We start from the raw sequence: 24,449 nt of genomic DNA, 5'->3' as shown, positions 1-24,449 counted from the left end.
CTTTCACTCCCATCAAGAGGCTCTTTCGTGCCTCTTCACTTTCTGCCATTAGAGTGGTATCATCTGCACATGTTGTTGATATTTCTCCCGGCAATCTTGATTCCAGCTTGTGCTTCATCCAGCCTGGCATTTCGCATGATGTACTTTGCATAGAAGTTAAATAAGCAGGGTGACAATATACAGCCTTGATATACTCCTTTCCCAATTTTGAACCAGTCTGTTGTTCCATGTCTTGTTCCAATTGTTGCTTCTTGACCTGCATACAGATTTCACAGGAGGCAGGTAAGGTGGTCTGGTATTCCCATCTCTGGAAGAATTTTCCACAGTTTGTTGTGATCTGTACAGTCTAAGCTTTAGCGTAGTCAGTGAAGCAGATGTTTTTTCTGGAATTCCTTTCTCTGTGATCTAACAAAGTTTGGCAATTTGGTCTCTGTTCTTCGGTAGGTAACATAAAGAGGTTGTGCTATGGGCCTATTTGATGTTGCCCACTAGGTGTCGCTCCGTTTTCATCTCTTTATCCTCTGATAGTCTGACCTCATGTCCTGTCATCTCCCCCTCACTTACTCCACTAACAGCCTCCACTCTGCTGGCCTCTTCCCCGTTTATTTAACACACCAAGTAAATTTCACCTTCACTTCCTCATCAGTTCCTCTATCATATCCAGCAGCCTCTGTCACTCTCTGCCTTACTCTGCTTTTTTCCATTGCACTTTGTAGTCATTTCTATTACAAGCCTACTTGTTTATTATATGTAGCTCCTACTACAAGATAAGATCCTCCAGGGCATGGACTTTATTTTGTTCTCTCCTTTATCTCTAGATAGTGCCTGATACAGTTATAGTTAACTGGTTTTAGTCAACAAGGACTTCTTTGTAGTTGTGATTTGTATTCTCTTGAGATATATACAAACCTGAATAAGCTGTATTTACAAAATCCACAAAAATACAAAATGTATTTTTACCTAAAAATTAGTTGCTATTCTCAGTTTATTTGTCTTAAGTATATTTCTTCTCACTGGAATCTTTTGATTTTGAGGAGTCCCTGTGTATACTTGTCACCTTATTGCCTCTTGGCTTTACTTTCTTAGTTTGCTTTGCATGAACAGGATTCATATACTTAAGATTTCACTGAAAAGTGAGTCAGTGATCTTGCTTTTTAGAGGCAAGCTCACTACCTGTGTATCTTCTATAGATGGGCTGTAAGGAGGGGCTCGTAGAAACTTCTCTTCTTGAGTATGAGAGCATCAGAGAGGTTAAAGAAGAGATCTACTACTCAATCCTGACCCCCTTTCCATGACTTACGTGAACTCTTCCTTCAGTCACAGAATATAGTACTATAGACCTTTGTATAATCTTCCTGCATGGATACCACAAAAGAACAGTTAGGAGAAACCATTTTCATTTATTCTGTCAAAATATCCTAGATATTCTAATACTCCATCACCCAAATTATGTCTTCTCCAGCTACTTAGAAACAGCACAAATATTTTAAAAATTAAATCCTATTTCCAAACCATTCTGCCACCCTGATTCTTTTCTCTCACACAGTTCAGTATTAGAATCCAGCTGCTCAAAGTAACTTTAGTTCTGTCTCAATCCTCTTACACCCACAGAACTACAGGGTGGCCACTCAGCTGGTCGTGAGCATGCGCATACAAGGAGACAGGCGTCTCAGCAGCTTGCGACGCTGCTGTGCCCTCACCCACTACGATGCTCACAAGATGAGCCATGATGCATTTGCTACCATCAGGAACTGTAACACTTCAGGAACCCAGACTGAATGGTGAGTTTCCTTCTAGCTCATCTTCGTTTGAGACTCATACCCTGTCTTTATTTAAAATTAGTGAGTATATAAGCTTTCCAGTTGGGGTAGGTTCTTTGTAGCAGGACCTGTTACAGAGAGGGGTGGTCATGCGTTAAGGGAGAGAACACAGTAGAAATATCAGAAACATGGTGCAGCCTCTTTGTCTACATTTGGTGCCTTCCAGTGCCCAGGGGTGAGACTGAACCAATACTACCCTTTCTGATACTAAAATTATGTTATAGTCAGGGGAACAACCAGTTGTACCTGGGAGTGCAGAACTCCAAGTTTTAGAGAACTTCTCTCTCAACTGTCTGATTGTTGTCTTTTAAAATCATTCTCCTTAAAAAAAAAAAAATCATTCTCCTTGATGGTGAAAATGACCTGTATTTACCAGTAATCTCTATCTCACATCCCAACTCAGTTACAAGCTCCACTGGTGTAATACCAAATGTCATAATAATAAATTTCACTTCTGCTGGCCATTAAAAATAATCAGCTTTGTATGGGAGTGTGTTCATTTACTGTTCAGATAGCAATGATTTTCAGTATTGGAATCCTATCATTATTTAACATAGCCTCTTAAATTGTAAAAGTATTCCAAATTCACAAGGTAAATATATTAATAATATGTGAGAAAGATAAACTGGTTGTTTATTATAAATCTACATTAGAGATTATAAAAAGAAAGTTTAGTTACCATCTTAAGTTATTGCTTATCTGAATATATTACTCTCTAAAGTTAGAGTCTTCCTAATACTTAGAAGACTTACTTACTTGAAGAATACTTACTTCTTGGCATACTTGTTATTTACAAAGACTCTAATGAGAAGTAAATTATTCTAAGTAAAGAATGAAGACTATTTATTTTCAAATATTGAGTGCTTTTACTGAACCAAATGATAATTGTGATACTATGTTCACATTAAACCTTATAAACTGACAGATTATAATAAATTTCACCAACAGTATAAAATATATTGGCAGGGAAGCATAACAGTATCTGATTATAAGACTCTCCCAAAGCATGAAAGAGAATAGTGAGATACTGTCATAATAATCTTAAAATAGCATTGACCCTTTACCTCATTGAGGGACTAAACCTGTATATAAAAGCACATTTTCATCTTCAGAAATTCAACTTCTGTGAAAATTTATTTGGAATGAGATATAATGAGGAACTTCATGACAGAAATTTCTTGAAGTATTTCTGAGACTAGGCTAGGTAATCAAAAGCAGTTGTGAAATTTCATCCTCTAGATAAATTCCAGAGTTGAAAATCTATCAGAGTTCAGGTTCTGTTTAAAAACAGAAGACTGTATAGAGCATTTTTCTTGAAGTCTTTCCAGTCTGAATATTTTAAAACTTTTTGGTAGCTCTAGATAGTGTCTTGCTTCAACCCTGAATTTCAGCAGCTGTGAAGCAGTATCATGAAAACAATAAACCCACTTGTCAGGGGAGCCAACTTACACATCCTACTTGCTGGGTCTTCACCAAAGCCAGTGGTTCTCAGGGTGTGGTCCTAGACCGCAGCATCAGCATCACCTGAGAACTTGTTAGAATGGTAGATTCTCCACCCATTCCAGGTCCGCTGAACCCAGTATACCCACTTTTGTGGCAGAACCAGGGTCCCAGTCATTTAGAAACTTACTGTGACCTGCTGCTAATCTATTCTTTCACTTTCTATACAGGTCCCCTCCCCTTATAATGCTTTTCCTCTGTGCTGCCAAATTCTGTTCCTCTACCCCTTCACCTGGTCCAGACATCACCATCTTCTTGAGCAGTGACCCAAGTTCTCTGCCAAAAGTGCCAATCACCAGTTCAGAAGCTAAGACCCAGGGAAGTGGCCCAGCGGTGACAACGCCCAAGAAAGCAACCACTTCTCTGGAATCATTCTTCCAGAAAGCTGCAGAAAAGCAGAAAGTCAAAGAAGCTTCACTTTCTTCTCCTACTGCCACTATACAGGCCCCCATGAGCAATTCGCCATCCAAGCCCTCATTACCTTTTCAAAGCGGTCATACTACAGGAACCGAGCTCTTCTTTAACCAGAAAAGTCTGCTTCTAAAGCAGAAGCAACTCTCTAATCCTTCAGTTTTCTTCCCTCCACAGAAGCCACATTCTAGTCCTAAAGAGTTACCAAATTATTTTCCAACAGAGAATCCAGATTGTGCCCCTAACTGTGAAAAGATGTTGAAGCTAGGATCCCCCAAGACAACTCCCACAGAGATGGATTTGGCCCAGAACAGCCTCAGTAGCCATGCTTCTTTAACTTCCACATCTGCTCTGGAGGTGGCTCAGAAGGCAACTATGACCTCCAGTCTTCTGGCTGCTGAGGACCAAGTGCCCTGCGAGAAGTGTGGTTCTCTGGTACCTGTGTGGGACATGCCAGAACACTCGGACTATCACTTTGCATTGGAGTTACAGAACTCCTTTTTGCAGCCCCACTCCTCAAACCCGCAGGTTGTTCCTGCCAGTTCTCCTCAAAGCAAAAGAAATCCCAAAAGCCCTCTGGCCTCCAGTAATAAACGGTCCAGGCCTGAGGGCATGCAGACCCTGGAATCATTTTTTAAGCCATTAACACACTAGTGCTGCCCTCAGGCTTGCTGCAGGGTGTTAACATTTTATATGTAACCTGGGAGGTGAGAGTATGTTCACTTCTCAAGGAGACTTATAACTTCATGAAATTTTTAATAAGAAAAATAATCCAGATCTTGAGTTAAGGCTCCCATCTCTTAACAGGCATGGATTCAAATCCTATTGCTGATAAGGATGTAAAAACTCATCTTTCAGATCATAACTGTTTTGAGTTTTTAATTGTTAGTCTTTAGGGAAGCAGTGTCAGTTTAGAATGCCTGAGCCTCTGAGCTTAAGAGATCTGGTTCCAAACCTGGCTTTGCCTCTTGGAATATGTCCTCAAGACCTTGTCCAGGACCTTGTTACTCCCAGTGTGACTTTGAGGAGCAGCAGCAGCAGCACAAGGGAACCTGTTAAACATAATCTCAGCCTTATCCCCACCTCTGCTGAATCTGTGTATTAATGAACTTGAGAAATGAATTTGATCTAGAAGATAATAACTATCCTCTGGGCAATGTAAATTTCCTTAGACCCTAAATACACATTTAAGAGGGAAGTGCTTAGGCCTTCAGGGTCACCGCCCTATTCAGTTCTTTCCTATTCAAGTGTGATTAGCTTAGGGTTTTAAATGAATTATTGTAGCTTTTTGCACTTGTCTGTTTATATTACTGTATACTTAACTCTGCCTATGTATAGAAAGCTGTGGCTTTTCTGATGTGGGACATGTTGATTACACAGAGAAGCCAGCTGAAGGTGAACTGAGTGATGGGGGCATAAGGTACACGTACTCAAACCAGTACTTCTGGGCTTATTTTAGCTTATTTATAAATTGGGTACCTATAGTTTGAAGGGGGAACATTTGAAAACCACTGTGTCTAGCAAATTAGTTCTTCCTCCAAAAATACTTTCCACTTTTGTGGCAGTTAAGTATCTAATAAAAGACATTACTTACCGTGTCCATGGCTCTTCCTTACTAGATCTGTAGATTTCTTAAAGGCAAGACTTCTTCACAGAGACTTCCCTGGTGGTCCAGTGGCTAAGACTCCCGTGCTCCCAGTGCAGGGGGCCCAGGGGTCAGTCCCTGGTCAGGGAACTAGATCTCACATGCTGCAACTAAAGATCCCACATGCTGCAATGAAGACCCAGTGCAACCAAATAAATATTTAAAATGGAAAAAAAAAATTCTTCACAGTGCTTTGCACACAACAGGTGCTTAATATTCATTGGACTGATATACAGAATGAAAATTTTAGGGTTAGGGGAACTAACACAAAATGTACAGACTACTTATACACTTTTTCATCCTTCTCAGCGCTGTATCAATGCAGAGTGCCTCACTAGTTTGTGGAGATGTCTCAGTATCATTTTCTAAAACTTCCTTTCTTAATCTAGGGAGAAATTTGAAAAGAAATTTCCTTTGGGTGCTGTACAGATTAAGTTGAACAAATTGTTAACACTTCGGTAGACAGGAAGAAGTCATACAGAAAAGCACTGTGGTAGAAACTTTGGTTCCAATGGCCTTCTAGAGGTCAGGAGCGGTCCTGGGGGGAGGGGAGAGGGAGCACCAGCAAAGAACCAAGGCCACACCGGAAGCACACCTTGGTTTCTTGGGGATACCAGCCCTGCCCCCGCATACTGGTGAGGAACCCATGGAGGGGACAGCAGACAGATGTGCAAAGGCTAGTGTTGGGAAAGCTGTAGTACCTTCACGCTGACTGCAGCCTTCCCTCATAGCGGTTTATGAGCAGCTGTACAGAAGGAAGTAAAGGGTTCTTAGTTCCCAACACCAGTAGGAAGTTCTTCAACCACAGGCTTCTTAGTAGCCAGTTAAACCAGCAATATTTAAAAAGCAGCCAAGGGACTGTGCTTCCCTTGCAGGGGGTGCAGATTTGATCCCTGGTGTCAGGGAACAGATGCTTCACGCTGTGCAGTGTGGCCAAAAAGGGCAGCTAAGCCTGAATGATAGGGAGGCTCACTTTAATGCTCTGAAGGCAGAATACCTCTGGGAACATAGGCCACACTTATTATTAAATTTCTTTTGCAAGGATCAGTACTGCAAATGTAGTCCCTGTTTTTTGCATTGGATTTTAACCTTGAACCACATTTCTCCACACATAGAATGTGGTAGTCAGGTACTCTGAACACAAACAGGAAGAAGACAGGTTTCAGTGGGTAGCCTTCAGCTCCAAAAAGTCAGTTTAGACTGTATTACGAACCTCACTTCACTTTGCATTGCTAGGAAAAGAGTGAGGATCAGACTGCCACGTCTCTTAAGTTCTACCCATCACTACATAGCTGGCACGCTTATCTCCAAATCTCTGACAGGGCAGTCATCAGCCTCCTTATGTAACCCTGTGACCAACTCCTCAAGTACAGGGTGGGTACCTGTCTTAGCTGGAAAGGTGACAGTTTCACTTTCTATTCTGCTCAAAGAACTATGCAAACCAAGCCAGAAAATGTGAGTCACAGCACTGGAACACTGACCCCAAGTGGGGGAGAGGAGAGGACACAGGGTGAACGGGGGGTCAGATGGGTTCTGTCCCCCCATCAGGGCTTAGCAGCGTAAGGGTTTCGCTTTTCTCTGATCCTCGAGAGGAATTCAGCTCTGGAAGATGAGCCTGGGGCTTAAACATATGCACGGTGTGTTCAATAAAACATTTTTATTCTGTACAATATATATATATGTGTATTTAAATATATATATGTGTATATATATATGCAGAGAAACCTCAACCAAATCCCTGAGTCCATGGGAACCCAGGACACTTAACAAAGGGAAAAGAGGGAATCCATGCCCTGAAGAGTAGGAAATATGGCAACATCTTTCCCTTTCCTCCAGGTTCCCTGCAACAGAGGGAAAGGGATGCTCACTGCAAACTACTAAAACAAGAGAGGACTTACACGGGGCCAGAGGGGAGGTGAGGGTGTGGGACGGGGAGCTGTGGTCGGGGAAAGTAAAACATCCTGGCTGATGCAGCGTTAAAATCAACAGATCACTGCGGAGGTGGGGACAAGACTTATTGACATGCAGCTGACCTTCGGTTGGCCAAGTCTTAGCCTGGCGGCCCCACACCTGGGCCAGCACAACAAATAGCACCTGTGGGGCCTCTGAGAGGATAAACCGGGGACGTGGCCCTTGAGTGAAGAAGGGAAGGGGGAGAAAGCTAAGGAGCTGACTTGTGTGTCGGCACAGGGCGGGAGCTCGGCCTTCACTGTCCCTGTGCCTTTTCTTCAGACCCTGGGCCACCGGATGGCCCGGCACAGAGGTCTTTTGTCCACAGTCAAGTAGAGGTGGGCAACTTACATGGCCTTGAGAAGAGGTATAGAAAAAGAAGAGCTTTCGAGGACCACCCCCCGCAGTTGTGACAATTCCTGACATGCAGGGACCACACCGGTGGATCATGCCCAGTCCTGACAGTGGGGCCGGTGTGGCGGTGGTCAGCTCCCTCCGGTGACAGGCCGCAGGGTTGCCAGACTTGATGAGCCAACCAGGTGAACACTAGGCTGCTGAGCACTGCCCTGAATTCTCCTGTCTTCTCCCTCACGACTGACTGCCCCTCCCTGGTCATACCTAGATTGGCATGTCTCCAGAAAAGAGGCAGGGAGCAGGCAGTGGAGAGCGCCCCCTCTCTCTCGCCTACTAACACACAGAGCCGCCAACGTGGGGGCAGCATGGCCGGAAGTCACCTTTTGTATTGTAGGGACAGCAGCAGAGCTGTGCCCGCTTGGAGTTCAGAAGCCCATGTTGGCCTGGGCCTCTCCTGCTGCAATGGCTTGCACATCGGTGACATGGCCGATGCCTTTGGTGACACCCTCCCGGAACAGCAGCTTGGCGCCCACCTTCAGGTACTCTGGGTGTTTCAGGAAGCGGAAACGTACCACTGCCTTCTCCCCTGTCCGCAGCTTGTCCTGCAGCAGATACACGGTCACTGGCCCTGGACCATGCCTCTTGTCTCTACTGGCCTTGGCCCTCCACCCTCGAGGGTTGAGCAGGCATCTACCCACCCCGAGTGGGGCTTTGTGCTCTTTGAGGGATAAGGGAGGTCTCTGATTCTGGGGACAGGGTTCCCTCCTTTCTGGACGCAGGAGAATTCTGACTGTTCCCTGGGAAAACGGGGGCATGGCTGGGTCCCCTCACCTTGGCATGGATCTTCTCCACCACTGCTGTCTGGCGTACGTTGCCCACATGTACTGTCACCTGGAAGCCTCGCCGGAAGGTGGTGGCATGGAAGAGCAGGACTATCTCTGCCTCGAACACTGAGCAGATGGTGGGGTTCATCTCTGGGCTCACCATCACCATGCCCTGGGGAGGCAGAGCCCTCGGACTCAGGAAAGGCAGACCTCACATTAGTCTCTCCTCCCGGGCTGCTCTCACCACCCTTTACAGCTTCCTCTTCCTCTAGGACTTCAACCACAAAGCCCTCAAAAGACTGAAAACCCTTCTCTCTAAGGAGTGCTCCCGTAGCCACCTCTGTGTCCTCTAACCCTTCTAATGCTTGGTATTTTCAGAGTCCTGGACACTAGGGTTGTGACACAATGATTCACATTTAGTGATCTGTGCTTTGTGAGTCCCCTAAGCCTTCTCCATACCCAGAGAGTGTACGTCCATACCCAGACAGCCTTCTTGGGTTAGAGACCACGTTCCCTCCGAGTTCCCCTGAAGCACCTTTGGTGCTTCTCCTTCAAGTAGCCAGCCTCCCAGGCACTTCTCTTTGTGTTTTCTCTCCAACCCACTCTTCCACCTCACCTTGCGAAGGAGAGCTCTGTCAAAGTCCCCGAGGGCCAGCGTAGCCGCCTGACCAGCTCGCAGCACACGACAGGCAGAGCGGTTGCGTTGGATGCTACAAACTCTGAGCTCCAGGAAGCAGCCGTCGTCTGTGGGGCCCACCACCAGCTGGTCCCCCTCACGGCAAATCCCACTGCAGTCCAGAAGGCAGGAGGCACAGCGTCAGTCTAAGCCCCCCACCTACTTCTACTAGGTCATTCCCTTCTGAGTCCCTCAGGTTAGGGGGAGAGACCCCAAATTGTGACTCGAAGCTAAGGGAGATGACTGCCTTGCCCCAGTCCAGACTGAAGGCTCACACCAGCAGAGCCTGGCAGACAGGGACCTGCTGGCTTAACTCTGAACACCTGATTCCTGAAAGGGCAATCATGCCCTTGGGCAGAGTCTCAGGGGACCTCATTTCCCTGGTGGCAACGAAGTCAGCTGAATGCACTCGAGGTGTCTTTGTGGGGTCAAGACCCACACTTCCCCCTGCAGGGGCTGAAAGGTCCTAAGAAGTGGCAAGTTTCTTCCCTTATAAGCCAATTTATGAGCTTTCTCCAGCTCCTCTGATGGCAAAAGCCTCATCTACAAACAAGCACATCCGTTCACCACCAGGGTTGCCTGTGAGCTATGATGTTTTCAGGTCCTTGGGTGTGTGAGGGCTGCGTGGGGTAGATAACAAGCAAGAAAGGCAATTCACCTGGAAAGCGTCCCTCCAACAACTGTGCCCACCTCTGGTACTGTGTAGATTTCATCCACCTGAAGCCAAAGAAGATTCTATCAAGGGCTGGCAGCTCCAAAACCTCAAAACAGACTCCGGGCTAGGGATTAGTCCCTCCTAGTTCCCCCGCTGACCGCCTGTCCAGATGGCCAATTACCTGGAACTCCGTCAGCTGCTGCATGAGTTCCTCCTGCTCTTTGCTATTGGTGAGTGGCGGCAAAATATTCAGAAAGACTTTGAGCAGGTCCAGGCTCTCTCCAGACACGCTGGACAGTGTGAAGATAGGGGTGATGCTGTAGAGGGAGGCAGGGAATGGGCAAATGAGCAAAGTTCCAATAGGAGGCAGAGGCTGGGGCCCCTACATGGAAAGGCAAGCCTCTCTTGGGGTGGACAGGGGCTCCCCTCTCCTATTTGCTAACCAGCTCAGGAGCTTGGGGCCTCTCTCTATGAGCCTGGCATTTGAGACCCATCTCAGAGCCCAGAGAGATGGCAAATGCCTGGCACAGCACTTTGCCTCCAGGTTCCCAGGGGTCAGGAAAGCTGACTGGGGGAAGGGTCAAGCCTTCAGCAAAGACTCCCTCCCACAATCCCAACCTGAAAAACCACAGAACTGAGCCGAACTGGTCTGGTCTGTCAGGAAGGGGATGGGTACCCCATGCTCCAGGGCCTGGTGGCAGCCTTCCCTGAGGATTCAGGAGTGAGAAAGCCTTACTTGGGGGACTGGGCAAACTGCTGAGCGGCAGTGACGGCGTCGTCCTCGGAGGTGACCAACATGGGAACCTTGTGGCAGCCAGGCTGCTTGAGGACCCGCTCTAGCTGGCGTACTGTCCTCTCCACGGTGGTCTTGGCACACAGGTCCACCTTGCTGACCACGATGAAGAAGGGCACTTTCAGGGCCAGTGCCAGCCCCAGATGTTCCCGTGTGGTGCCAGCTGCTCAGAGAAGGTGGGCGGGAGAGTCAGGATGCGGGATGGGGGGTGAGAGCACAAGAGGAGAGGTGGTCTGGCTCCCAGATGTGTGGGGGCCCGGGAGAGGAGAGTGAGCGCTGCCCCTGCGCCGACGCCTCTTACCGATCCCGGTGTTTGCACTGACGAGGAGCAGGGCGCAGTCGGGGCAGTAGGAGGTGAGGCCGAAGATGGTGGTGTGCAGGTACTTGTGGTGGCCTGCCAGGTCGATGAAGGTGATCATCTTGGAGCTGCTCTCACAGATCTCTTCTGCCGTCCGTGAGTCACTGTAATTCACCACCTGGCCCAGAGCCCCGGGCTCTCAGTGACCCCGGCCAGCCTCCCCAACCCTTCATGAGTTGCCAGGACCTAAACCAGTCCCTGGGTAACCCTGCCTCTTAACCCTGAGCCCCACTGAGGATTTAGTTCAGTTGATTCCCTGTTTGTTTTCTAAGGAGGTCACAGCAGGTTCAGTGCCCAGGGGCCTTCATCTACACTACTCCACAAAGTCTCCACATTCTGCCCTCACACTCTGTCCTTCACCACTACCATCCCATCCTCAGAGTCTGGTCCCACTGGGTCCCGTTGATTGCATGCACCTCTCCCTTGCTGTTAAAGCCCAGGATCTCGAAGCTGATGCTGGAGGTTCGGCCGGACTGAATCTCATGCAGGTGGCGGAAAAGGTTGAGCCGAGCCCGGCCCCGCCCATTGTCCAGCTCTCCCTGGGTCAGGACTCCAAGCAGAGTTGACTTTCCTGAGTCCACATTCCCCAGGACGGCCACACGGAGGTCCAGGAACTGCGGATGAATTGTCAGAGGTCAAGTTCCAACCCCTCAACTCTGTCCACTGAAAGGTCAAAAGCAGCGGCAGGGACTTCCTTGGTGGTGCGGTGGTTAAGAAGCTGCCTGCCAATGCAGGCAACATGGGTTTGATCCCTGGTCCAGAAAGACTGCACATGAGGTGGAGCAACCAAGTCCAGGAGTCACCAGTACTGCAGCCTGTGCCCCTGGAGCCGGTGCTCCGCAACAAGAGAAACCACCAGAATGAGAAGCCCATGCACCACAATGAAGAGCGGCCCCTGCTCACCAACTAGAGAAAGCCGGGGCACACCACCAAGGACCCAGTTCAACCAAAGAAAACAAACAAAAAAGGCATAAGCAGTCTCTGGGGACCAAATCTCAGAGTCCCAGGCCAGGGAAGAGTCTGCCACCAGAGGACCTTCCCAGGGAGCAGGGGTGTGAGAACAGGGAGGAGTGGGGACCCACCTGCTGGTTGTCAGGAACCTTTCGTACAAGCACCTCGGTGATCTTCCGGGGTGTGTCACTATCATAGTCCACTTCTCGCTCCCGGAGAACAGTGATGTCTGCCCCGACTCTGTCACAGCAAGGCCACAGCTGCCACATCTCACCCGTACTCCCCATCCCCCTCGACCAATGGCCTTCTCATACCTCCCCAGAGCTCCGAACACCTTACTCCACTTCCTACCTGCCTCCAATCTATCCTGCATCCACAGATCCCTTGACACAAATGAACCTTAAGTCAAGGAGCAAAAAAGCCTGGATCCAGGGCAGAGGATGCCAGAAAACTAACCCTTCCCACTTCAGCCCTTTGTCCAGAGAAGGCGGGTCCTGGGGATTTAGGGAAAGGAGGACCAAAGGGAAGCATACTTCTCTGCCATCCGGTGCAGGGTCTTGAGGGAAGCCCGCATCTCCTCCTCAGCCAGCCCCACCAGCAGCCCATTGTCCTCTACCCCAATCTGGTAGACGGCCTCACCACGGCCCTCCTGGAGCCGCCACTTCATCTGTGTCACCAGGTGCTCAAAACGATACTGGGATGGATTCACCAGCTTCAGCTTAGGGCAGGTGAAGTACCATGAGAAGGAAAAGTCAGAGATGCTCCTGCTGAACCCACAGGTTCCCCATCTGTCCTGCTGCAAGGACCAGGGCCTTCCCTTTCCTCTTAACCACCCTCATCCCTGACCTCCTCGGACAGCGAGTCCTCTTCCAACAGAATGAGGTACAGAGCCCTTACTCTGAACCACATCTTTAAATGACTATAGGGCATAAGGTTAGAAGGATCATAAAGAAATCATCCCACACCAAGGACAACCTGACCCTCCCCAGCCTAAGACTCACTTTATATTCGATGTTTCCATCTTCAGCCTGAAAAGAAACAGGGAGCTGTTACTACACAGTGTCCAGACCTAACCTTTACTTCCCCCGATTCCCACTGGGGTTCAGGTAGCTAACTTAAGAGAGCAGGAAGCTTGAGCTGCGCTTGTTTAGGCAGGTGTCTGTCAAAAGCCATGGCAGACCAGCCATGTACTCAGTTCCAGGGTGACCTCTCTGAAGGAAAGGCCTCCAAGAACACAGTCAGTCATCCATCTAAGCCAGGAACAGTACTCTGAGTCCCTCTTTTTTGGATCACTGGCAGCATGCTCATCTTAGATGCAAGATCACCGTCTTTCCTTCCTCCTAGGGCCTCAAATTGCTGTCCCCACATCTGTGTCTTCTCCATGTCCAAGCTGCGGAGGCCGTTCTTCGCCACTGGTCTGAGAGACACCACTTCCTTCCTGCCCACCCCTCTCAGCTGATGACACCAAGAATAAGAGGTTGCAAGAGGTTTTGGAGCAGTGCCAGAGGGTGAGCTCAGCACTGGTCACTACAAACCCAACAAGAGAGGAGCCAGAAGGAGAGACAAGTCTCCATAGTTGGGGTTGAGATGAAGAAACTCAGAAAAGATAATGAAGGAGACAGACACCACAAACCAGACCACTGTGGCTTTTCCCCTTCTGTCCCCTAACCCTCACGCCCCAGCTGAGATGAAATCTTGAATCCATCACACCACCTCCTCCTCTTCCCTGTATCAGGTGACCCAATACAGAAGTATCCTATTGCCTGAGCCTTCCCCTCTCAGGTGCAAAAGGATATGAGATTTGCCTGTTCTGCCAGTCCCGTATTTCTGCACTCCTCCTCCCTGGCTATTTAATTTTTCTTCTCCCCTTCCTGTCATCATTCCATCCCTTCAAGGCTCTTTGACTCTCAGGCTCGTAAGAGGTCTTCACCCATAATTGCATGGGAGTATAAAGGAGATCGTTCCCCATCAACAGAGACCTTCCTTTTTATCATTTTGCTGGAGATGAAAAATTAGAATGGGTGGCTTCAGAATACTGATACAAGGATGATGGTCTAGGCTAAAGTTTCTCAAAGTGTGATCCCAGGACCAGCAGCAGTCGCATCACCTGGGAACTTGTAAGAAATGCAGATTATCAGGGATACCTTTGAGCTACTGAATCAGAAATTCTAGGGGTGGAGCAGCAATCCAGGTGATTCTCTAAGGTGCGCAAGTTTGACAACCACTGGATGAGGCTCTCCCCCTGTGTCCTCCTTTTCTACAGAGGGACAAAGCAGCAACTATTGTCTGCCTTAGGGAACAGCTGGAGCAGGAAGGTGGAGGCTGTCCACACTTCCTCGTAGGACAGGCAAAGGGCGGGAGGACTTAGCCAGAGTGTTCTCCGCTTGTGTTTGTGTGTGTGTAGAGGGAGGGAACATATTGCTCTTTTCCCGGTACTCCTCTCCTCCCTGGAACAAGTTTAGAAAACTCTAACTCCTCATATCCCGGGATGCAGTCTGCCTTCTTTCAGTTGCACAGGGAAAGGGCTGGGGCATTCTACTCTGCTCTTCGCAAGGGATGCGGGTGGGACCGCCTTTCCCCACTTCACCTGGAGTTACTTAGATCAGAGTGGGGAGATTCCCGCCCCCGTCCCAACTCTTCCACCCCAGGGTCCTGACACAGGAAAGGAGGCCCAGTCTTTCTGTCCCTCCTCCCTGGGGTCCTTGGACCGGAAAAAACTTCTCCTCTTCTCAGGGGTCTATGACACCGGAAGGGGGTACTACTCTCTGTCCCGCCTTCCTGGAGTCCCGGGACCGGAAGGAGTGGTTACCTCTGACCCCGCCACTTCTCAGGTGCTCACCTCGGGGGGCAGATACGGGGGGTTGTTGGCTTTGCTCCCTCTGTTCCTTCCGTTCTTTTTCTTCCCCTTTGGGCCACCGCAGCTGCTGCTGCCGCCGGCGCCCCTAGCCTTGAGGGTTCCGCCCACGGCCGGGCCCCCTCCGGGCCGGCAGCAGCCGCCGAACAGCTCCGATACCCGCGAGTCCATCCGCCGCTGCCGCCAGCCCCCCGCCCGGCCCCTCCCCCCCGCCACCGCCGCCGCGGACGCCGCCGCTGCCCCCGCGCCTACTGCCACGGCCGAGTCGGGCCAGCCAGAGGAGAGCGGGGTGGGGCCCTGCGCAGGCCACGCCCCCGCACCCCCTGGCCTTCGGGTCGCGTCAGAAACAGCCGCGGAGCACCATGGGATATAGAGTCCTCAAGCCTAGGAGCTTCCCGGAAAGAGCTCGCCGCAGCCCTACAACTCCCAGGAGGCATCGCGGCGCAAGGGGCCGAGGGCGGCTTCGGGGCGTAGACAAGGAGCGCGGCTTTGCGCGCAAAGGCCTAAGGGAGCTGTAGTCTGGTTCCAGTCCCCGAGAGCTGAGCGGGTCTTTCCCAGGGGCCTGGAGGTGGGGCAGTCACTGGAGTCGGGGGAGCTTACATAGAATCTAGCCTTGTAGGCGCTTCTGGGTTTGGCCCCTTAACGCGATCCCAGACAAGATGTTTTGGACCTGGAGAGCTGAAGAATTCAGGGCGACTTGTCCCTCCAGCCTACTGGCTCCGCCCATGCCTCAGTTTCTCCCTCGACGGCATGCGTGCCTTCTGGGTGAGTCAGGACCAATGCCAGGGCGGAGGCGGATGGTGGTTAGCCTAATTATGGCTTTTATTGTTACGATGATTATGCCACCTTTACACAGTAGTCACTGCTTTATTACCGGGCTGGCACCCTCCGGGGGCTGGTTTTAGCAGCCCGAGACACCGCGGTGGCCCCGACACGAGGCTGGAATCCATAAATCAGCCCTGCCCTGCGGCGAGTGCCCGCAGCGAGTATTACCCCTCCCCTTTGTTTTGAAGTAGAACCAATCCGGGAGAACCGAGTTTGGTTTTAAAACAGCCAGGGGTGTCGGAAGAGCCTGGCCCCTACTTGGGCGGGGCTGGGGCTCGGGTTACGTCAACCGCTGCGAGGGCGGGGGAAGTTGCCTGGAATAGAAACTTGGCCAAGGGCCCGGGGGATTGCTGACTTTTGACTTTCTTGCCAAGCTGTCATCTCTCTTGCTCTTTAGGGCTCTTGCAGTCAGCAAGGAGTAAACACATTCAGTGACATAAACCAGTGTACAGCACACTAGAAAGGCAGAGTGGAGAAGCAGTTGGTGTTGCTGAGCTGCGAGTCAGGACGCCAGAGTTCAGTTCCCAGCCCCGTGGCTGTCTCGTGACTCACCACTCACCCATTGTACCGTCCACTTCCCTTCTTTTCACAAACAGCGAGATCCTCAAACGCAGCCCAGAAATAAAACAACCCTTCCCTGCAAACCTCAGTTTTCCTTGGAAAACTAGCACCAGTGGCTTACCTCTGGTGATCCTTGCCGAGGTTCAGACCTGCTGGAGTCCATGGCTTCCCCCCCCAGGACCACAAGGAGGAAGGCAGATTACTGATCAGGTAGATGCTGTCCACATGGCATAACTCCCCGAACCGGTGAAAGCAGAAGGACCAAAATCTGCAAAAGGGCTTAGCAGACCCAACCAATTATGGGGCCTTCACTGGTTGAAAGCACCTGTAACTTCTGTATCCTGTTCAGCTAAAGGAAGGTTTGTTGCAGACAGCCAGGGACAACCCCACCAGGAAAACTGCTACTTAGGGGCTGAGTGAGACAGCTGAAGAAAGATGAGGATTGGAAGTGAGAGCTAAGAATATTCCTCCAACCTTATCACCGCCGCCACCACCACCACCACTGGGTTCTCTTGATAACCAAGGTCTGCTGCAGTCACCTGATAACACTTGTGCTCTCATCATCACAGATCTTTCAGCTGTCCCACACACAGTTTAGCTTCATTCTTTCCAGTTCCCTTCTTTTAAGTGTTGGGGTGGGATAGCCCATTCTGATATCCATTCTTATACAATCTGGCTTACCACAGACAGGAGTGAAGGCTGGCAGAGGAGTAGGAGGAGCAGGGATATCTGCCCAGGAGGAGATCAGGGTCCTGGGAGATGGAAGGTGATATGTGTGTTTAGTTTCCTGGAGGGATTGCTTATGAGGTGCTTATGAGGTGGTTGCCTGTGGGGTAAATAATGGATGTACACACGCAGACTTTTTTCCTAGTACATAATTAGTCATTCATTCTTTATGTATAGTACCTTTACATATATTTTAAAGTCAGATTTAGTAGTATTTTTCTTTATATTTTGTTTTTGTGTCACGTCTAGGCCAACCCCACTCCTAAATTATGAGTTATTCTCCAGTATTTTCTTCTAGGAGTTTTGAGATTTATTTCTATGTTTATATGTTTAATTGATTTGGAGTGTATCTTTATGTAGAATGTGTAATGGGAACTAATCTTTTTTTCCCTCCTAAATGGATGGGGAGCTGTTTCAAATTATTTGCTTTTAAGAGTCAGCCTCATCATTGCTAAGACCTACGTATATATTGATACATTAATCTGTTTCTTGACTCTCTTCCGTTTTGTTTATTCCTAAACCAATACCACAGTATTTTAATCATTATGCTTTTTATGGAGTGTTTTGATCGCTGGTCCCTGTTTGCTGAAACACACTTGTTCTCTTGGTCTCTATCACCTAACACTTGTCTATTTTTATTACTACTTCCCTGGCTACTCCTCAGTCTCCTCCATAGACTTTTTATTTCTGCTCATCCCCAAACATTAGTGTCTTCAGGATCCTTGCTCATTTTCATTGTATACAACCTCCCTGGGTGATTATCCACTCCCATGCTGATGACTTTCAAATATATATTTCTGCTTCTCATGGTGTTCCTAAATTATCTCTTCACTGTCCAATGGAACAGCAAACTCAACCTATCAAAAATAACTCATCTTTTCTCCTTACTCATACCCAATAAAACTGGCCTTCCTCTGGTGTTCCCTCCTTCATTGAATGGCACAACTGGCCATAGAGTTGCTGAAGTAAAACGTCTGCTTATCTTTTTTTTTTTTTTTTTTTTTTTTGCTTATCTTCTGGACAGTTTCTCACTATCCCTCCTCTTCCTGGGATCAACCACCTTACTCATTGGACCTCCTAAATATCTATAGGGTTCACCCAGTTTTCTCCACCCCACTGTGACTACCCTAGTTCAGGCCTCTCTCACCATGTACTTGGGTAATTCCAATTGCTAGCTCTGACTGGTATCTGTATTTCCTCCTTTATCCTCTCTGTAATCTAATCTCCACATTGCAGCCAGTGTAGAGGTTAAATTTTTCAGTATAAAATGTAAATATAACCATGTCACTCTCCTACTTAAACCTTTCAAATGTTCCTCCATCCCCTTACAGGAACAAGTTCAAATTTTTTAATATGGCTCAGAAAGCCTTCCTTACTATGATTTGGCTCCTGTTTGTCTACCACAGCCTTAATACTTCATAAGCCGAACTCTTTTTATTTCTTGAATTGAGAATGCTCTTGTATCTCAAGGTCTTGTTAAAAAACAAAATTCAGCTGAAGATGTGAAGATCTAATTGGCTTTATTTAACAATTCATGAATCAGGAAGTATCTCATCGAGTAAATACAAAAACACTCTGAGGGGCTGTACAAAATGCAAGACTTTTATAGAAATAGAGGCAGTACAATGAGGTTATTAGCAAAAGAAAGGGGAATTCCATTTAGGGGGAATGCTGGGGGATTTATCTTAAAGATTACCTCACTAGCGCTGAAATGTCAGACTGGTTAGTTTATAATTCCACTCCAGAAGAAGCTGAAACTCCTACTAGAGTTAGGAAATGAGTCTCGGTGAGATTTAGCAGAAGTGAATCCATTTGGGGCTTGTTTTTAACAGTCTCCAGGACCACCAGACCCTCCTCTTTACCTTTACTCATCTTAAAGATCAATTTCCTCTTGGACCACCCCTCACTCCCACCTCCTCTAGGTTAGGCGCTCCTGTTCTCCGCGTCCACTGCCCTTGTACACCTTGCCGTATAATTCATCACACTGCATTGAATCTATAGGCACTGAACCCCTTGAGGACCCCTCCAGTCGCTGGCTTCTTCGCGCAGAGACTCCAGCACCTAGGACAGGGCCTGACACGAAGTAGGTGCGTAGCGAATAGAGGACGCAGGAAAGAATGGATGCGGGCGAGCGGTGTCCTCGGAAGGCAGCGCCAAGTAGTTGAGAACCCGCGTTCTTTCTGTGGGAGGAGGGCTCGACGGACTCGCCGAAGGGTGTTAAGGAGGTCTACGCTCCGCTCCTTGACAGGGCTCAATTCCCCACCCAGCACAGCCTTTGCCACACAGACGCGGCGCCCCTCCCTCTTCCGGGCCAGCAGAACAGGAAGTGGAGGCGCGGGCTTCCCATGAAGCATCGCGGGGCGCCTATTCAAACCGAACGGAGAACCGGGAGGAGGTCGTGATGGCGGCCCCGGAGCCGGAAGTGCAGTCCCCGACTGCAGTCCCTGGTAAGGTATGGAGTCCGGAGCTCGAGGAGTTTGTTTCCTCCCTGCCACGGCTCCCTCCAGTCATTTAGCCCGTAGTCGTTTCACTAATCCGTGTTCCTTCTTCCCATTTCCCGGCGTCCCTCCCAGCTCTGACTCGGCCCCTTTGACTCCCATCGCCCCCGCGGCGCTGGATTCCATTGGTTCACCCTCCTCTTTCTTCGCGACGTGTTTCTGGGCCCTGCTTGACACCGCTTTCTCTCAACTCATTTTCCCATATCAGGGCCTCTGCTTTCTGAGCAGATCTCCAGTCTCTGTCTCCGACATTCTCGCCACCCGGTCCCCCCAAATCCTGCAGTCTCTTTCTTAGGCAACTGGGATTGGAACCTGTGGGCGGCCGTCTAGAGGGGAGTTTGCGGAGGGAATCCGCCTGTGTAGGCGTGTGTTCTCAGCTGTGGTGGCTGATGTCGCCTCAAGGGATGGGAAGACTGACTTTGGCCTCTTAACTTTTTCTCATCCAAGTTCTAATCAGGCCGGATCCTGCTTAGCTTTGGAGAATAGAGGAGATCGGGCTTCAGGGTGTTATCTCCATAGACCTTTTAAGTTTTTCGTTTTTCTCTCTCGTCCCTCTGTGCACCTGCTAGATTTGGAGTGGTGTGAGAAGTCGGAGGAAACCCAGGACCCCCAGATAGAACTACTTGAGACCACCTCCACCCAGGAACCTCCCAACCCTTTGGAGCCCTTTCGTCCCAGGGACTGCATGGTTCCAGTGGTGTTTCCTGGGCCTGTGAGCCAGGAAGGCTGCTGTCGCTTTACTTGTGAGCTCCTGAAACATATCATGTACCAACGCCAGCAACTACCTCTGCCCTACGAACAGCTTAAGCACTTCTACCGCAAACCTTTTCCCCAGGTAGGCACAAGGTTTGGGAGTAAATTGGTGAGTGAACTTTGTGGCTGTTAGATGATGGCAGGTAAAAAGGGTGGTCAAAGGAACCTTCACGCCTGTCAGCATAGGCAGCTGTAAAGAATGTTTCAGCCCTATGGCTTCAGTCCTTTCCCACTCTAGTCTGGGTAGTCAAAGCCTTCGCGCCTTTTCTCTTGTTTTCTTTTTCTGAAACTTCTATTTTATGTTACGTTTGGACTTCGTGAACTGATCCTCTAATTTTAGTGTATTTTCTCTCCAAATCCTCATTTCTTTGTTTCTGTTATACTTTTCTTCCTTGAGTTTATATTCTTACACTTAATTTTTTGGCAGTCACAGTCTTAAGAACTTTTTCTTAAATTTTTTATATTTTAAATTTATTTTGACTGTGCTGGGTCTTAGTTGCAACCTGCAAGCAAGATCTAGTTCGATCCCTGCATTGGGAGCTCACAGTCTTACCCACTGGACCACCAGGGAAGTCCCACATGTTCCTTTTTAATTATATCCTGTTGTTTCCTGTCTGTATGAACTTCTCTTACTTTCGGGTATTAATTACTGTGTTTTTGTAGTTTTCCTCTGTCCCTTGCACTGTCTCTGTTTCTTCCAGATTCCTTTCCTATTTATTTGTTTTGGTCTCTTTCACAGTTGAGGCTTTTATTTGGTGTCTGAATGTTTAAGAATAAGTCATTGAAAGTTCTGTGTGCATGGTTGGCCCTGTGAGCTAGCTGATAGACTTAAAGGACATGGGTGGGAATGATAAAGGGAAAGAGGATTATTTGCTCTAATAAAGGTGATTTTGGAGTTATCTTTTAGTTAAACATGGTAAACTGAACACATTTATTTGTGCTCCCATCTGATACACTACTCAATGAAAGAAAAAGGAAGGAAGGAAAGAGAGAAAGAACATTTCCACAACTATGTTTGGGTGGGGGAAACTGGCAGGCCATCTAAGGGTCCTGGTCTTCCCAGGTGGCACTAGTGGTAAAGAATCTGCCTGCCAGTGCAGGAGACATAAGAGTTGCAGTTTTGATCCCTGAATTGGGAAGATCCCCTGGAGTGGAATGGCAGCCCACTCTAGTATTCTTGCGTGGAGCATCTCATGGACAGAGGAGTCTGGCAGGCCAGTCCGTAGGGTCACAAAGAGTCGGACATGACTGAAGTGACTTAGCACGCACGCATGCTGAGGGTCCTTGCACAGGTGTTCACTCAGTCCCCATGTGTTCACTTTTGTGTTCTGTGGTGCTTGAGTGAACAACTCCTGTGCCTTTTATGGGCTTCTTCAGTGTGGTTTTGCTTCTCAGGGGAGTCCCCTCTGACAGCACTTGCTATTCAGCTCTCTTGAGTGCTTCCTACTTTCTCTCTTCCAAAAATTTGTTGTTGTCTTTAGCCACTGTCATCTGTTTTTTAGTTATTTTTGCCACTGGGAGTCCTCTTTCTCTCCCCTCCCCTCTTTTTTCCTCTCTCCCACCCACTCTTTCACTTCCTTCCTCCCTTCCATCAGTTTGCCACATTTTTAAAAAAAATTTATTTTTTATTGAAGGATAATTGTTTTACAGAATTTTGCTGTTTTCTGTCAAACCTCAACATGAATGCCATGTTTAACTGGAGGATGAACTTCAGAATTTATTAGACCAAATAATCCTTGGTGGTTTTTTTTTTTTTTTGGCTGAATAGTTGCCCAGCACAGGCTCTCTAGTTGCCCTGTGGCATATGGGAATCTTAGTTTCCTAAGCAGGAATCAAGCTCTCGTCCTGTGCGTTGGAATGTGGATTCTTAACCACTGGACCGCCAGGGAAGTCCCCAGTCCTCAGTCTTGTTATTATTTTCAGCACAGCAAAAGCTTACTACCTGCCATGCCACCACATGAGTACTTCAGTATTTTAGTTGCTAATTTCTGGATGCCCTCCTGCTTCAGTACACTGTCTTTGCTATTCTGAGTGCAGAAGAATTAAGATTTTGTACAAAGAATCTATTTTCCTTTTTGATACATTTCCCTGTGATGAAACCCAGGGTCTTGAGTGTGGCGGTTCACTGATCTGGAGCTCCAGTCCTATAAGTCTGCTCCGTCCCAGCAGGGTTCTTCAAAGGGTATTAGCTTTCGTCTACCTTGCAGACCTTCTCTGTCACCATTCTTTGTCCTCACAGGCAGAGGACGCAGTGAAGAAGAAACCTTGGGCCACTGCTGAGGTGAGCAGCAGGAAATGCCAGCAAACCCTGGCAGAACTGGAGAGTGTCCTCAGCCACCTGGAGGGACTCTTTGCCCGGACACTAGTCCCTCGAGTTCTGATCCTCCTTGGGGGCAATGCCCTCAGCCCCAAGGAGTTCTACGAGCTTGACCTGTCCCGATTAGCCCCCAACAGCATGGACCCGAGCCTGAGCACGGCAGCTTGTTTGCGCCGCCTCTTCCGAGCCATTTTCCTGGCTGATGCCTTCAGTGAACTGCAGGTCCCTCCACTCATGGGCACCGTTGTCATGGTGCAGGGTCACCGCGACTGTGGAGAGGATTGGTTTCGACCCAAGCTCAACTACAGAGTGCCCAGCCGGGGCCACAAGCTGACTGTGACCTTGTCCTGTGGCCGACCCGCTATCCCAGCTACAACCTGGGAGGATTACATTTGGTTCCAGGCACCAGTGACACTGAAAGGCTTCCACGAATGAATGGGAATGCTCATCGTGAACACAGTGGCTAAATTATCTTTCCCCTGGTAGCACCACATCACCCATCTCCTGCTTGGAGCTAGTTAATTCCTGGTGAGAGGAAGGTTCTGTCCTTCTGGCTGCCTGCCCCCTTTAGACTTTCTGGTGGACGGATGGTTGAACAAGCATCTCTTTGAATCACAGGCTGATTTTCCCAGAAGGTGCTGGGTCAGGTGTTTCTTTTGGGGGCTGGAAAGCAAACATGGGCCCATAGGCAGGCTCCCTCCCCTGCCCACCCACCCCCGGGGCTGAGGGGAGGTGACCCTTTTTAGTTTTTGCTGTGGCTTTTCAGAATTTTTAACAGGGACATAATGTGGCTGTGATTCGTGGACTTAAATATGTTATAAAATGAATGGATTCATATTAAATTTTCCTGAAACATTTTTGGCTTAAAGAGACTTAAAGAGGCTTAAAGCTAAAGTAATCTTCTCCCTTGGTCTCTTAGGCTTCAGCCTTCCATGATTTCTTTTTTTTTTTCTAATAGTTCTTTCTTTTCATTATTCCTGGGCCAATATGGGAAGTGAAATGACTTGGCCAAGGTTCTTTAACAGTTTGATAGCAGAGTTGGGACTAAGAATCCTCATCAGCTAACTCCTAGCCTGATGTTCTTTGCTTGCCACATGTTGGTTTCTGTGACCCTTAGAGTATGTGTACCCAAAGCAGAGGTCACATAGTGGGAGGGACCTGAGAAAAGAAAACCTAAAGCCTGATTGAACCAGAGGCTAAGACACCGGGTCTTCCCAGTAGAGTCACTTCCCTGAGGCCACGTATCCCTTCTGGAATTCGCCCTGTGTCTCCATCGCAGTTGCGTGGTGGCTGCTGGCAGTTACTGTTGGCAGTACTGTCCTCATGCCATCCCTGCCCTCCTGCCAGTGGCCATCCCTCAGCGCCATCTGTGGCTTGGCCATCCTGATCCTTAGTGTTGTCCTCGCCAGCTTGGTGCTGTCCTGACCACTGAGCACTAACGCTCTTTGTCCCTGAGAACATCTGCTTATTTCTTGGAAGCAAGTTGACGGCAGAATCCTCACCCTGCTGGTGTTGGAGATAGGTGTGTGGGGTGTGTGTGTGTGTGTGTGTGTACAATATATACTATTTTTTATACTTTAAGAAAACATGAAAAATAGTTTATATTTTTAGTAGGTTTTAAGCACTTTACATATATTATCTAATCTAACAACCTTATAGATTTCATATTATTGTCTCTGTTTTATAGATGAGGCTTGGGGAGACTGAATAACTTGCCTAAGTGTTGAAACCTGGATTCAGATCCAGTCCAGCTGACTCCAGAGGCTGAGTGCTTTACACTGTACTGTACATTCTGGGTGATTTTACTCTGAGATGATTAAACAGGGTTTGCCCTGCTGAATTTGGTAGCATTGGAAAGCTGTGGGACTTCATCTCTGGCTTCAGATTGTGTTTCCTGGCGTGGAACCTGCCACTTACTGGTGCTAAGTAAATATAGAATCAATGCAAACAAAAGGTTTGAGTTCTTTTCTGTGCTGTG

General features: G+C 48.5%; 3 protein-coding genes across 11 annotated transcripts in view; 2 read left to right on the top strand and 1 right to left on the bottom strand.

Annotated features, from left to right (window-relative positions):
• Nucleotides 1-5,329, top strand: part of POLH (DNA polymerase eta) — a 27,651-nt gene extending 22,322 nt beyond the window's left edge. For both annotated transcript variants that reach the window (XM_020914073.2, XM_020914074.2), the window contains 2 exons: nt 1,612-1,781; nt 3,491-5,329. In XM_020914073.2, coding sequence (XP_020769732.2) covers nt 1,612-1,781; nt 3,491-4,385 — 1,065 coding nt within the window. In that variant the 3' untranslated portion in view covers nt 4,386-5,329. The remainder of the gene's footprint in view (nt 1-1,611; nt 1,782-3,490) is intronic.
• On the bottom strand, nt 2,936-16,376 carry GTPBP2 (GTP binding protein 2). 4 transcript variants are annotated; one of them, XM_070456371.1, is made up of 12 exons: nt 14,777-14,998; nt 12,939-12,965; nt 12,471-12,655; nt 12,069-12,177; nt 11,403-11,600; nt 10,930-11,104; nt 10,572-10,791; nt 10,017-10,152; nt 9,839-9,897; nt 9,121-9,292; nt 8,512-8,676; nt 2,936-5,502 (listed from the first exon to the last, which is right to left on the bottom strand). In XM_070456371.1, the coding sequence occupies exons 1-12, from the start codon at nt 14,960-14,962 to the stop codon at nt 5,467-5,469; spliced, it is 1,668 nt and encodes a 555-aa protein (XP_070312472.1). In that variant the 5' UTR covers nt 14,963-14,998; the 3' UTR covers nt 2,936-5,466. The 4 variants fall into 4 exon arrangements, with proteins under 4 accessions (XP_070312472.1, XP_020769761.1, XP_020769762.1 ...); XM_020914102.2 differs by lacking the exons at nt 2,936-5,502; nt 14,777-14,998 and adding exons at nt 7,019-8,282; nt 16,299-16,376; XM_020914103.2 differs by lacking the exons at nt 2,936-5,502; nt 14,777-14,998 and adding exons at nt 7,019-8,282; nt 15,392-15,577.
• Nucleotides 15,904-24,424, top strand: MAD2L1BP (MAD2L1 binding protein). 5 transcript variants are annotated; one of them, XM_070456375.1, is made up of 5 exons: nt 15,904-16,387; nt 16,527-16,701; nt 18,905-19,350; nt 19,971-20,236; nt 22,394-24,424. In XM_070456375.1, the coding sequence occupies exons 3-5, from the start codon at nt 19,305-19,307 to the stop codon at nt 22,904-22,906; spliced, it is 825 nt and encodes a 274-aa protein (XP_070312476.1). In that variant the 5' UTR covers nt 15,904-16,387; nt 16,527-16,701; nt 18,905-19,304; the 3' UTR covers nt 22,907-24,424. The 5 variants fall into 5 exon arrangements, 4 of the variants coding, with proteins under 4 accessions (XP_070312476.1, XP_020769764.1, XP_070312478.1 ...); XR_011483905.1 differs by lacking the exon at nt 15,904-16,387 and having other exon boundaries at nt 16,438-16,701; nt 22,394-22,999; nt 24,159-24,424; XM_020914105.2 differs by lacking the exon at nt 15,904-16,387 and having other exon boundaries at nt 16,438-16,701; nt 18,905-18,990; nt 19,152-19,350.
• Nucleotides 24,425-24,449: the final 25 nt, after the last annotated feature.

This window comes from Odocoileus virginianus, chromosome 27, assembly GCF_023699985.2.
Source record: "Odocoileus virginianus isolate 20LAN1187 ecotype Illinois chromosome 27, Ovbor_1.2, whole genome shotgun sequence".
Lineage (NCBI taxonomy): Eukaryota > Metazoa > Chordata > Mammalia > Artiodactyla > Cervidae > Odocoileus > Odocoileus virginianus.
Note: the sequence above shows the minus strand (reverse complement) of the source record. Positions and strands in the feature narration are given on the sequence as shown.